General features: G+C 47.0%; 1 protein-coding gene across 1 annotated transcript in view; it reads left to right on the top strand.

The window, feature by feature from the left end:
* Nucleotides 1-14,932, top strand: part of adgra2 (adhesion G protein-coupled receptor A2) — a 166,655-nt gene that overhangs the window by 106,213 nt on the left and 45,510 nt on the right. Inside the window, exons 3-5 of the mRNA XM_068023383.1 lie at nt 9,410-9,481; nt 11,702-11,773; nt 13,852-13,923. Coding sequence (XP_067879484.1) covers nt 9,410-9,481; nt 11,702-11,773; nt 13,852-13,923 — 216 coding nt within the window. The remainder of the gene's footprint in view (nt 1-9,409; nt 9,482-11,701; nt 11,774-13,851; nt 13,924-14,932) is intronic.

Genomic DNA, 14,932 nt, shown 5'->3' with positions numbered 1-14,932 from the left:
ATCTGCCACTTTTATTTTTCACCAGTGGAAGGAAGGATTTGTTCCTTGTTTTAAGACTGATCTGGTACTTAATGAATCTGGAACTGTGCCTGTTCCTGAAATTCCCTTAATTATTGCTGATCCCAGGCTCTGCAGCCTCTTGTGCATTCTTCCTTCGATGTCAGCACTGCAGGCATGCCTTCAGCTGTCTGAATCCTTCTCCCTCTTGCCCCTCCCTAAACCTCTCTGCCTCTTTCTCTCTCTCTCTCTCTCTCTATTTTCAGACCCTGCTTAAAACTCCCCTGTTTGACCAAGGATTTGTTCACCCCTCTGAATCTCTTCCTTTCTGGCTCAGTCACCATATGTTTTTGATCACGCCCCTAGTAAGGCTCCATGGGGCATGTTAATACTTTCAAGGCGCTGTATAAACACAAGTTATTGTATGAGAAGTGGTGAGATGCCGCACGGGTACAAGAGGGGGCGACCTTGTCCGCCTGTGGTCAAGGGGCAATTAAAATTGCCCGGGTTACTCACTTGCCCCGCAGTTCCCAGGAGCTGACCGGCCGTGATTTTAACCCAATTTGATATTTGAAGCAGCGGCAGTTCTTCCCCCCCCCCCCCCCAGCCCTACCGAGGTCCACAACAAAATATTCAGCCTCCCCTGCCCCCTCCGCACCTCCTGATTGTGACATTCCACCCACTTTCCTGTTCCCTGGGAAGTCTGCTGGTGATGTGAATTTCCAACTCGTTCCGGCATGGGGCCATAGAGAAGGTTTGCTGCCGGAATTTTAAATGAGGGACGGGCATTAAATTGTCCCTTTTAAACTGACATCAAGGATTCTCCCCCAGATACTGGGCCGCTGTGAAAATTAGCCTATGAATGTCTGGGCATGTGTACTGGTGTAAGTGTGCAAGCAACTGTGTTCCGGTGTATGTGTCTGTGTATATTTGTGTGTGTGTATTTGTGCATCTCTGTATTTGTGTGTGTGTATTGGTGTGGGTGTGTACCTGTATATTTTTGTGTGCGTCTGTGTGTATTTGTGTGTGTGGGTGTGGTAGAAGGGGACTCCCTGATGCAACGGTCTGTAACCCTGGGAGAGCCACTCACCATGTTACCTCCTCTGAAGGCGCAGCGGGTCGCAACAGACACTGTCTGTGCTGTCAGTGTAAGTGTGTGGCAGTGCCCAGCATCTCACAGTCACGGCACTCTCAGTGCCTCTCCACACCAGAACCTTCAGACATTAAGCTCTTCAATAGTACTGCTGGGCCCAAGGTTTCGCTGGGTAATTTATGGGAGAATGAGCCTGCAGCTGGCGTCTGTGCTCTGGCCTCTAATGATGGCTAGAAGCAGCAGGAGGGCAGTAGATTAGGGCTCGGCCTACGTGACTCCAACACTCCTGCTTTTCCCATTAAAACCAACAATAAAGGTAGTGAGACCAAATCGGGATCTCACAGAGAAAAGGCAGGCATCACCTGACACTCAGGCACGGGTGGGGGAGGAGACTGGGAGCAAGAGCTGCCCGCACACATGTCCGACCAATTCTGTTGGCAGGAAGTTGTTCCAACTGTGCTGCCATTCTGGACCTTCCCTGAAATAGGTAGTCCTCCTCAATATCAGGAACAGTTTGAAGAAGATGTTATTGAGAGAACAGTTTGTTTTTTTCCGAACCGAGTCTACATGCAGCCACAGGGCGGGCGATAGGAAGCCTGCCCCACTCAGACGTCTACAGGCCCCCTATTAGCTCGTTCTGTTGCCAGATGTTGCCTCAGCCCCTGTAAGTCCCTTTAGGGCATTGATTTATTTAACATGGCCTTGAAGGGTTAAATTATGAGGAGAGGTTGCATAGGCCAGGCTTGTATTCCCTTGAGTTTAGAAGGTTGAGGGGATGATCTAATTGGGGTGTTTAAAAAGATAAAGAAAAGGTAGATCAAGAGAGACTATTCCGTCTGGCGGGGGAATCTAGAACAAGGGGACATAACCTTAAAATTAGAGCCAGGACGTTCAGGGGTGATGTCAGAAAGCACCTCTTCACACAATCAGGAACTCTCTGCCCCAAAAAGCTGTTGAGGCTGCGATCAATTATTGCTTTCAAAACTGGGATTGACAGGATTTTGTTGCGTAAGGGTATCAAGGGAAATGGAGCAAAGGCAGATAAGTAGATTTGAAGTACAAATCAGTCATGATCTAACTGAATGGTGGAGCGTGCTTGAAGGGCTGAATGGCCTCCTCCTGTCCCAATGTCTTGAATACAGTGATACATTGTGCTAGTGAGGCTTGCACATCTTCCGTATGACTTCAGTTACCGAGCAGCTGCTTTGCATTCAACTTTCACCCAAAAAAATGTTCTCAATTGTTTTGTGTAGTTTCTTGACTTGGAGGAGAATAGCTCACAGACCCAGATTCCCATTGCTTGCCAGTGATTGCAAAACGAGGGAGGCTGTCAAGCTTTCTAAAGCTACCTCATTTGTTCTGCTAAAATCTGCTTTTCTGTGCTGTATTGGCTTCTGAAGTAAGGCCTGCACCTTGAAACACTCAGTTTGTGTATTACTGTTAGAAAGAAAAAACTTGTATTTCTATAGCGCCTTTCACAACCTCAGTTCCAAAACACTTTCCACACAATGAAGTACTTCTGAAGACCAGGCATTGTTGTAATGTCGAATTAGATTTCAATCAGTCAATTTTTTTCCCAATATCATTTTGTAATGGGAGGAACTGTCAGCGCTAACTGTATCTCTCCTGATGTGAATCCAGCTCCCCCACACTGTCACTCAGTAACCCCTATCTCCCCAGCACCCTGTGTTACTGACTGTATCTGCACTCATGTTAATCCAGCTCCATCACATTGTCACTCAATAACTGTCAAAGTCCAATGTGCTTGAAGTCATCAACTCTCACTGTTTAATAAAGTATAAATCCAGATGAGGAAGTAGTAATGAAAATGTGACTATAAAATTTAATTGGAAGTCATTGAAACTGGTCTTTAAGGGGGCGACGAACCCGGCCTTTTAAATGATGTCCTGTTTCTGCTCAACTTTAACAACATAAGGCAGGAAACGACAGCTGATCCATTGGAGACTCCCAAACGCCCTGCTCCCCTCTTGGGCAGACACCGTTACAAGCTGCCAGAGTCGTTTGCAAAAACCTTCAGCATTCAATGCTTGTGAAAGTGTTGTGCATTTAATAGAGCAATTCCATGCCTTTTTTTTTCGTTCCATGGGATGTGGGCGTTGCTGGCCAGCCCAGCATTTTATTCCCCATCCCTAATTGCCCTTGAGAAGGTGGTGGTGAGCTGCCTTCTTGAACCGCTGCAATCCATGTGGGATAGGTACACCCACAGTTCTGTTAGGAAGGGAGCTCCAGGATTTTGACCCAGCGACAGTGAAGGAACGGCGAAATAGTTCCAAGTCAGGATGGTGTGTGACTTGGAGGGGAACTTGCAGGTGGTGGTGTTCCCATGCATTTGCTGCCCTTGTCCTTCTCGGTGGTAGAGTTCGCGGGTTTGAAAGGTGCTGTCTAAGGAGCCTTGGTGCAATGCTGCACTGCATCGTGTAGATGGTACACACTGCTGCCTCTGTGCATCGGTGGTGGAAGGAGTGAATGTTTGTGGACATGATGCCAATCAAGTGGGCTGCTTTGTCCTAGATGGTGTCAAGCTTCTTGACTGTTGGAGCTGTACCCATCCAGGCAAGTGGAGAGTATTCCATCACATTCCTGACTTGTGCCTTGTAGATGGTGGACAGGCTTTGGGGAGTCAGGAGGTGAGTTACTCGCCACAGGATTCCTAGTCTCTGACCTGCTGTTGTAGCCATGGTTTTTATGTGGCTACTCCAGTCCAGTTTCTGGTCAATGGTAACTCCCAGGATGTTGATTTTGGGGGATTCAGCAATCGTAATGCCATTGAATGTCAAGGGGAGATGGTTAGATCCTCTCTTGTTGGAGATGGTCATTGCCTGGCACTTGTGTGGCGCGAATGGTGCTGAACATTGTGCAATCATCAGCGAACATCCCCTCTTCCGACTTTATGATTGAAGGAAGGTCATTGATGAAGCAGCTGAAGATGGTTGAGTCTAGGACACTACCCTGAGGAACTCCTGTCGTGATGTACTGGAGCTGAGATGATTGGCCTCCAACAACCACAACCACCTTCCTTTGCGCTCGGTGCAATTTTAACCTGCGAAGAGTTTTCCCCCTGATTCCATTGACCTCAGTTTTGCTAGGGCTCTTTGATGCCATACTTGGTCAAATGCTGCCTTGATGTCAAGGGCAGTCACTCTCACCTAACCTCTTGAGTTCAGCTCTTTTGTCCATGTTTGAACCAAGGCTGTAATTGTAATGAGGTCTGGAGCTGAGTGGTTCTGGCGGAATCCAAACTGAGCATCACTGAGCAAGTTATTGTGAAGCAAGTGCCACTTGACATCACTGTCAATGACACCTTCCATTACTTCACTGATGATTGAGAGTAGACTGATGGGGCGGTAATTGGCCGAGTCGGATTTGTCCCACTTTTTGTGCAGGACATACCTGGTCAATTTTCCGTATTGCTGGGTTGATGCCAGTGTTGTAGCTGTACTGGAACAGCTTGGCTACGGGCACGGCAAATTCTGGAGCACAGGTCTTCAGTACTTTTGCCGGAATATTGTCAGGGCCCATAGCCTTTGTAGTCTCCAGTGCCTTCAGTCGTTTCTTGATAGCACGCGGAGTGAATCGGATTGGCTGAAGACTGGCATCTGTGATGCTGGGGACTTCAGGAGGAGGCCGAGATGGATCATCCACTCTGCACTTCTGGCTGAAGATTGTTGCAAATGCTTCAGCCTTATCTTTTACACTGATGTGCTGGGCTCTCCCCCATCATTGAGGATGGGGATATTTGTGGAGCCACCTCCTCCAGTTAGTTGTTGAATTGTCCACCACCATTCACCTGTTTTATGCTGTCAGTCTTGGCTCAGGCGGTAGCAGCATCTTTGCATCTGAGTGAGAAGATTGTGGGTTGAAGTCCCACTCCAGAGACTGGAGCATGGAATCTCGGCTGATGGTGGGAGTGCTACACTGTCGGAGGTGCCGTCCATCAGATAAGATGTTAAAATTGAGGCTCCATCTGCCCTCTCAGATGCCACGGCATTATTTCAGAGAAGAGCAGGGGAGTCATCCCTGGTGAGCTAGCCAATATTTATCACTCAACCAACATCAGTAAAACAAGTGATCTGTTCATTATCACATTGTTGTTTGTGGGATCTTGCTGTGCACAAATTGGCTGCTGCGTTTCCGAAATTACAACAGTGACTACACTTCAAGAGTACATCATTGGCCTTATAGCACTTTGGGATGTCCTGAGGTTGTGAAAAGCAGTGTAGAAATAGGATTTTTTTTTTCTGTTCCCCAGTTACGGGAGTGGGTCACAAAGTTAAGGGAAGTTCACACACTCTTTCCTTCCCCAGCGGGGCAGCTGCACTCGAACATTGTGACAAGTGTTTGTGCTCTGGTGTAACGGGAGACGTGCTTGCTGCACAACTGAGTAAACAGCAGGCCGTCGGAAACAGGAGCCCACCTGCCATTGTCTGGAGTATCCGCTTACCGTAGAGAATGAATCTTTGGCTTGGGGTTAATAAATTAACCCTCCTCTCCACCTCACCAAAGTCTCCTCCCATGACCCACTTCCAGCTATGAACATCAAATTTCCCGGTCACCTGTTCATCTGCTAATCACACTGGGCAAGGTAAATAAATATCAAATCTCCCCTCATGCTCCTGTACACCCTCCCACCCCAGGCTAACAGTATCCCTTTAAGAAGTACAGCCTTTAAAGGGCAACACACATCATTAGGAACCTCAAATTGCAAAGTTCTCCCTTCAAGTAATTAAAATAGGAAAAAAGAACTTGCATTTCTATAGCGCCTTTCATGATCTCAGGACACCCTTTTGCGCTTTACAGCCAATGAAGTACTTTTCGAAGTGTTATCACAGTTCTAAGGTAGGAAACATGGCAGCCAGTTTGCGCATAGTAAGATCCCACAACAGCAATGTGATAGTAACCAGATAATCGAATTGAGGGATCAGTATTGGCTGGGAAGAACTCCCCTGCTCTTCTGAAATAGTGGCCTTTTACGACCCTCTGACTCAGAGGCAAGGGTGCACTGGGAGTGTCTCTGGGCTTGAGTCTTTGGAGTCGAGCTGTATTTGCCAGTCCCTAGACGAGGCTGTCATAAGCCTGGCAGTGCTTGGTGTCTTCTGTGGGTTAGTCTGCAGTCAGGGTCTTAAGTGAAGCGAGCTGTCGTCCTCCAAACTGTGGCAGCAGATCACACACACATTGCGAATGTCTCAGAGCAATGTCAGATAACACACATACAGTACAGGGGTTGTGCAGGGGTCAAGGAGCTAGGAACACACATCAAAAACAGATCATGATTACACTGACGTGCAGTAGCCAGAGAGGTCAACAGGTGAGAGGTTGCGAGGTCCAGTGGTGCAGTTGGAGATCGGGGTAGGTTAAGCAAGTAAGTGATAGGCTGAAAGAAAAGAAGGCTGTGAATGCTGAAAGAGGCAAAGGGCTCAGTCGACATGTGGGAGAAAACTTGGGGTGAACTATCAGGGGAGAGGACTATTGGGTTAGCAAACCTCCAGGAGAAAAGTCATTCCAAAAATCATCTTGCTTGAACAATTTTGTCAATTAGTTAGAAAAATATTCTAGGGGACAAAGGGCTGTTTGACGGAGATTTATTTTCCCGATCTCAGTAACAGAAACTTGCATTTATATAGCACCTTTAATGTTTAAAACATCCCAAGGCACTTTGCAGGAACGTTATAAAGAGAAATTTGACGCTGAGCCATATCAGGAGATATTCGAGTTAATGGGACAGGAAAGCTGCTGAAATCTGGGGGATCTGTGCTGAATGGTTCTGATGGGGAGATATGTGCTATCTGTTCTGATGGGGGATCTGTTCTGACGGGGGATCTGCACTGGTCTGTTCTGATAAGGGATCTGTGCTGATGGGGGATCTGTTCTGACGGGGGATCTGTGCTGATCTGTTCTGATAAGGGATCTGATCTGATCTGTTCTGATAAGGGATCTACGCTGAACTGTTTTGACGGGGGATCTGTGCTGATCTGTGCTTATGTGTTCTGATGGGGATCTGTGCTGATGGGGGATCTGTTCTGACGTGGGATCTGTGCTGATCTGTTCTGATAAGGGATCTGTGCTGATCTGTTCTGACTTGGGATCTGCGCTGATCTGTTTTGATGGAGAATCTGTGTTGATCGGTTCTGACAAGGTATCTATGCTGATGTGTTCTGATCTGTGCTGATGGGGGATCTGTGCTGATCTGTTCTGATGGGGGATCTGTGCTGATCTGTTCTGATAAGGGATCTGATCTGATCTGTTCTGATAAGGGATCTACGCTGAACTGTTTTGATGGGGGATCTGCGCTGATCTGTGCTTATGTGTTCTGATGGGGATCTGTGCTGATGGAGGAGCTGTTCTGACTTGGGATCTGTGCTGATCTGTTCTGATAAGGGATGTGTGCTGATCTGTTCTGAGGGGGGATCTGTTCTGATCTGTGCTGATGGGGGATCTGTGTTGATCTGTTCTGACGGGGGATCCGTGCTGATCTGTTCTGACGGGGGATCCGTGCTGATCTGTTCTGACGGGGGATCTGTGCTGATCTGTTCTGATAAGGGATCTGCGCTGATCTGTTCTGACAAGGGATCTACGCTGATCTGTTTTGATGGGGAATCTGTGTTGATCGGTTCTGACAAGGTATCTATGCTGATGTGTTCTGAGGGGGGATCTGTTCTGATCTGTGCTGATGGGGGATCTGTGTTGATCTGTTCTGACGGGGGATCTGTGCTGATCTGTGCTGATGGGGGATCTGTGCTGATCTGTTCTGATGGGGGATCTGTGTTGATCTGTTCTGACGGGGGATCTGTGCTGATCTGTTCTGATAAGGGATCTACGCTGATCTGTTTTGATGGGGAATCTGTGTTGATCGGTTCTGACAAGGTATCTATGCTGATGTGTTCTGAGGGGGGATCTGTGCTGATCTGTTCTGATGGGGGATCTGTGTTGATCTGTTCTGACGGGGGATCTGTGCTGATCTGTTCTGATAAGGGATCTGCGCTGATCTGTTCTGACGGGGGATCTGTGCTGATCTGTTCTGATGGGGAATCTGTGTTGATCAGTTCTGACAAGGTATCTATGCTGATGTGTTCTGAGGGGGGATCTGTGCTGATCTGTTCTGACGGGTGATCTGTGCTGATCTGGTCTGACGGGGGATCTGTTCTGACGGGGGTTCTGTGCTGATGTGTTCTGATGGGTCATCTGTGCTGATGTGTTCTGACAAGGTATCTCTGCTGATGTGTTCTGAGGGGGGATCTGTTCTGATCTGTGCTGATGTGTTCTGACGGGTGATCTGTGCTGATCTGGTCTGACGGGGGATCTGTTCTGATCTGTTCCGAGAGGGGATCTGTTCTGATGTGTTCTGATGGGGAATCTGTTCTGATCTGTTCTGACGGGGGATCTGTGCTGATTGGTTCTGACAAGGTATCTCTGCTGATGTGTTCTGAGGGGGGATCTGTTCTGATTGGGGATCTGTGCTGATCTGTTCTGACGGGGGATCTGTGCTGATCTGTTCTGACGGGGGATCTGTGCTGATCTGTTCTGATTGGGGATCTGTGCTGATGTGTTCTGAGGGGGGATCTGTTCTGACGGGGGATCTGTTCTGATCTGTGCTGATCTGTTCTGATTGGGGATCTGTGCTGATCTGTTCTGAGGGGGGATCTGTTCTGATCTGTTCTGACGGGGGATCTGTTCTGATCTGTGCTGATCTGTTCTGATTGGGGATCTGTGCTGATGTGTTCTGAGGGGGGATCTGTCCTGATCTGTTCTGACGGGGGATCTGTTCTGATCTGTGCTGATCTGTTCTGATTGGGGATCTGTGCTGATCTGTTCTGACGGGGGATCTGTGCTGATCTGTTCTGACGGGGGATCTGTTCTGATCTGTGCTGATCTGTTCTGATTGGGGATCTGTGCTGATGTGTTCTGAGGGGGGATCTGTCCTGATCTGTTCTGATTGGGGATCTGTTCTGATCTGTGCTGATCTGTTCTGATTGGGGATCTGTGCTGATGTGTTCTGAGGGGGGATCTGTCCTGATCTGTTCTGACGGGGGATCTGTTCTGATCTGTGCTGATCTGTTCTGAGGGGGGATCTGTTCTGATTGGGGATCTGTGCTGATCTGTTCTGACGGGGGATCTGTGCTGATCTGTTCTGATTGGGGATCTGTGCTGATGTGTTCTGAGGGGGGGGGGATCTGTCCTGATCTGTGCTGATGTGTTCTGAGGGGGGGGGGATCTGTCCTGATCTGTGCTGATGTGTTCTGACAGTGGATCTGTGCTGATCTGTTCTGATCACCTCTGTGTGTCTTTCTTTTACCTCTGCAGGGATCTAAAGAATAATCTGATCAGCACAATCCAACCTGGGGCATTCCGTGGGATCCCGGCTTTGAAACGACTGTAAGTAATTCTGGTTCATCCCAGGTCTGGGCATCTTTGCCATGAGTCAACCTCCCCTCCTTTGCCCCTCCCTTCCCTTCTCATAGTCCACCTCTCCCACACTGGGATTGTTACTTCACTCTGGTCCATATTGCAGCAATGGCACTTGAGTGTGGAAACCCACACCCACACCCACACTGACCACTGCCCCTCTCCCCCTAGCCAGCACCAGCTTTGTCAGAAGTGTTCACAGAGAAACCCAGCCCTGTCTCATTGGCTGGAGAAAGTATTTGATTGTAAACTGGCCATTTTGGGTCAGGGTAGTCTAATGGGTTTGTTTGATGACCTTGTGATGAGAATTGGTGATTCTGAAAAACAAATACACACTATATGGGAACTAAGCTGGTTTAAAGTTTCATTGATTTATTGGAGAATTGAGAGAGGCTATTAAAGGGACAGTACTGGCACTGGGAGTGTCAGTCTCGACAAATGAATTGTGCATCCAATGCATTACAGATGGAAAGCATTCAGACATCATCTGTACCAACTACAAGGAATTTGAGGGCCTCGGCTGGAGCAAGGCCGTAATGAGGTCTGGAGCTGAGTGGCCCTGGCAGAACCCAATCTGACCATCAGTGAACAGGTTTTTTCTGTGTAAGTGCCACTTGATAGCACTGTCGACGAACCCTTCCATCACAGATGGGAACAGGCTGCAGGACAGTTGTTTTCCAGGCTATGGCTGCACTGCCTCCCACTGATCAGTTTGAAGAATTACATTTCAAACTGAGAACCGAGTTCTTCTTTTCATGCAGCTTGGGAACATACAGAGCCCTTGACTTTATGAATAGAGGAATAGAGTACAAAAGCAAGGAAGCTATGCTAAACCTTCATAAATAACTTGTGAGGCCCCAGCTGGAGTGTCGTGTTCAATTCTGGGCACAACACTTTCGGATGGATGTCAAGGCCTTCGAGAGGGTGCAGAGGAGATTGACTAGAATGACACCAGTCGTGAGGGACTTCAGTTATGTGGAGAGAGTGGACAAGCTAGGCTTGGTCTCCTTAGAACAGAGAAGGGGAAATTTAATAGAGGTGTTTACAATGATGAGGGGTTTTGATCGTGTAAATAAGGAGAAACAGTTTGCACTGGTAGGAGGGTTGGTAACCAGAGTGCACAGATTTAAGATAGTTGGAAAAAGAATCAGGGAGGAGATGAGGAGAAATCCCTGCTATCATCTCCTGAACCCTCTCCATGGCCTTGACATCCTTCCTAAATAATACACCCAAATACTGGACACAGCATTCCAATGATTTCTACAGGTTTGGCTTTGTCTCTCTGCCTCTGCGTCTTTACTCGATGCCCCTATTTATAAAACGTGGGATTCCGCATCCATTTTCAATAATACCTCTATCAACTTGTCCTTTCTATATTTCTGCTTCTCTCCTTTGAAAGTTTTATCATTTAGTGTACAATTTCACTTCTTATTCTTCCTTCTGAATCCGATCTGCGAAATTGCAGTCACTTATAGTCCTGCTCACAGTTAACCGTGATCCCTATTTTGTGCTCTCTGCATATTTTGGGACTGTGTCCCCTATCCCCACCCAGCTCCTCTGTCGATATTGAGAAGAGCAGTGGTCTCAACAATGACCCCTGGAGGACATCATTATTTACATCCAAAAAACATCCATAAACCACCACTCTGTTCTCTGTCAGGAACCAGCTTCCTCTCCGTTACTAAACTTCCTTTAATACTGCAGGGGCAGTCCGCTTTACCATTTGACCCCTTTTACTTCAACAGCAGTATACAATTTACACCCGGTTTTCCTTAGATTTACAAACAAGCTTTCTATGTGGCATCTTATCAACTTCCTTCTGAAAATTCACAAACACATTTCTTTTCTAACTGCCCTCCATTAGTTACTCAAAGTCTCTATTAAATTTGTCAGCCACGACTTGCCTTTTACAAATCTGCGTTGGTTGTCCATTTTTAGCCCTTGTCTTTATGCATGAGTATTAACTTTACCCCGTGTTACAGTCTCTGGAAACTTACTAACTACTGAGCTTGGGCTAATTGGTCAACACTTCCCTGGTTTATCCCTTTCTCCCTCTTTTGAACACAACTGTCATATTGGCAGTGCTCTGGATGTTGGTCAATCTTTCTAATGTGATTTAACACAATTACTTCTGTGTTCTATTCAAATGTCCTGAGTTATTTATGAATTGTGTTACCTTTTTAATTGCAGAGATTTGTCCAATAACAGAATTGGATGCCTAAACCCTGTAATGTTTCAGAGTCTGACGAGTCTGACCAGATTGTGAGTATGCGAGGCACCCGCTCTGGGGCTCTTCAGCTTTGAACATTGCCCTTTTATGTCTGTCTCCGTGACAGGAGTTTAGTTTCTCTTAGCGTAGAGACGGTGAAGAGGAGATTTGATAGAGGAATTTAAAATCAGCCAATGGTTTTGATCGAGTAAATAAGGAGAAACTGTTTTCAGTGGCAGAAGGATCAGTGACCAAAGGACACAGATGTAAGAATTTGGCCAAAGAACCGGTGATGGCAGCACAGTGGCGCAGTGGTTAGCACCGCAGCCTCACAGCTCCAGTGACCCGGGTTCAATTCTGGGTACTGCCTGTGTGGAGTTTGCAAGTTCTTCCTGTGTCTGCGTGGGTTTCCTCTGGGTGCTCCGGTTTCCTCCCACAGCCAAAAGACTTGCAGGTTGATAGGTAAATTGGCCATTATAAATTGCCCTTAGTATAGGTAGGTGGTAGGCGAATATAGGGACAGGTGAGGATGTGGTAGGAATATGGGATTAGTGTAGGATTAGTATAAATGGGTGGTTAATGGTCGGCACAGACTCGGTGGGCCGAAGGGCCTGTTTCAGTGCTGTATCTCTAAATAATAAAATAAATAAATGGCATGAGGAAAAACATTTATGCAGTGAGTTGTTGTGATCTGGAATGCGCTGCCTGAAAGGACAGTCGAAGCAGATTCAATAGTAAATTTCAAACGAGATAGTCAAAGGTGAGATATTTGCAGGTTTCTAGGGGATGGACAGGGATATGGAACGAAATGCATAGCTCTTTCAAAGAGCTGGCACAGACATGATGTGCCGAGCAGCTTCCTGCTGCTGTGCTCTAAGCTTCTGTGATTCTATGTGGTGATTGCTGCAGACAGCCTGACATTATCTCTGGCATCTAGCTTCAGGCAACACCCTGCGGTGATTTCAGGCATCTGCCTTCAAAGAGGGAAAGTATTTGGGTAAAGGGTAACCACAGTGGGTTTTTTAACAGCTTGGGGGAGTTGAGGGGTCAGTAGGAGCGGCAGAGATGGTGGGTAGATTTGGGAAACTAAAGGAAAGGTCAAAAAGAGAAAAAAGAAGGAACTTGCATTGATGTCACCTTGTTATCATCCTCAGGGTGTCCCAAAGCTTTTCCAGCCAATGAATTATGTTTGGAGTGTAGTCATTATTCTGCAGGGAAGCGTAGCAGCTAGTCTGTGCACAGGAAGATCCCACAATCAGCAGTGAGCTAAATGGTTGTTGTGGTGTCAGTGGAAGGATGAATGTTGGCTGGCACACTGGGGAGAACACCGCTGCTCTTCCGATTGTGCACTGAGACCTTTGACTTCAGCTGAGAGGGGCTGGCGGACGTGACTTCTGATCTTGGCATCTGTTGCAAGTTCTGGCCTCTCTGTGTGTCACAATTACTTTATGTAAAAAATCTCAAGCTTAGTGAGGAACGTTTGTCAAATCTCGCTCTGGTTATCGGCGCACATTACGATCTCAGAAGCTGTACTGCAAGTCTTGGTACACCACGTTATCGTGTTGCTTCTGTAGAAATAATCGGCAATTCTTTTCCCTCCTTAGCGGGATGAGGCTCCCCTTTAAAACTGACTGAAAATTTATATAGCACCCTTAAGGTAGCAAAACATCCCAAGACGCTTCACAGGAGCATGAGCAAATAAAATTTGACACCAAGCCACATGGCGAGATATTAGGACAGGTGACCAAAAGATTAGTCAAAGACGGAGGTTATTGGGAATGTCTCAGGACAGAGAGATAAGGAGGCAAAGATGTGTAGGGAGGGAATTCTAGAGCTTCGGGCACAGGCAGGTGAAGGTATGGCCGCCAATGACGGAGCGATTAAAATCAGAAATGTGCAAGAGGCCAGAATTGGGCGAGTGCAGAGATAGAGAGGATTGTGTGGCTGGAGGAGATTACAGAGATAGGGGGGGGGTGAAGACACAGAGGGATTTGAAAACAAGAATGAGGATTTGAATGCTTTGAGTGAGACTGACCTGTGCTGCAGTGTAGCCATTTCTTGTGTTAAATTGTCAATGTTTCTCAAATTGTCCTGGGACTTTCTAACAGCTGATGATTTGTACATTTAACAGGAATCTGTCAGGGAACATCTTTTCCAGCCTCTCCTCAGACCTCTTTGGTGCCTTGGTTTCTCTTAAAGTCGTGTGAGTATGATGCAGATTTTATGAATTCCTGCTCTTTTCTTCTTTCAGTCTCAATCCTGGGCCCAACAGTCATGGTGCCCTTAACTTGCCAGACTTCTGCCTATTACAGTCCAATCGGACTGTTCACCCAGGCTTTCTCTTGGAAGATCTTTCTGTACCTGGCCAACTAGGAGCACAGGTGTGAAGTCATTTCTGTTACGTTGTCACACATATTACAAAGAAAGTATTGTAGTTCTGTAGTTCCTCAGAACATCTCAAAGTGCTTCACAGTCATGAAGAACTTTTGAATTGTAGTCACTGTTATATCAGCACATGCAACAGCCAACTTGCGCACAACAAAATCCCACAAACAAGCAATTGAGATAAATGTCCAATTTTTAACGGGGTTTGCTTAGGGATAAATGTTGGTCAAGACACCAGGGAGAACTCTCCTGCTCTTCTCCAGTAATTTTTATTTTATTTTATTTTAAGATACAGCACTGAAACAGGCCCTTCGGCCCACCGAGTCTGTGCTGACCAACAACCACCCATTTATACTAACCCTACAGTAGTCCCATATTTCCTACCACCTACCTACACTAGGGGCAACTTACAATGGCCAATTTACCTATCACCTGCAAGTCTTTGGCTGTGGGAGGAAACCGGAGCACCCGGTGAAAACCCACGCGGTCACAGGGAGAACTTGCAAACTCCGCACAGGCAATACCCAGAATTGAACCCGGGTCCCTGGAGCTGTGAGGCTGCAGTGCTAACCACTGTGCCACCCCTAAAATATCCCGTCCCAATTCTTGGAATTCACTCAGACAAATAACCATCCAAGCAACTTACAGCGGACTCGAACCTGCAACACCCTCCGAATATCTCAATGATCGTATACTCACCTATCTTTCTTAGCCACTTCACATTTCACAGTATTGGATCTTTTACAGTCACCTGAGAGGGCAGATGGAGCCTCAGTTTAACATCTCATCCGAAAGATGGCACCTCCTGCAGTGCAGCTTTCCCTCAG

The sequence above is a fragment of the Heterodontus francisci genome, chromosome 47, assembly GCF_036365525.1.
Source record: "Heterodontus francisci isolate sHetFra1 chromosome 47, sHetFra1.hap1, whole genome shotgun sequence".
In the NCBI taxonomy this organism is placed as follows: Eukaryota; Metazoa; Chordata; class Chondrichthyes; order Heterodontiformes; family Heterodontidae; genus Heterodontus; species Heterodontus francisci.
The sequence above is the reverse complement of the archived record's forward strand: the minus strand, read 5'-3'. Positions and strand labels throughout refer to the sequence as shown.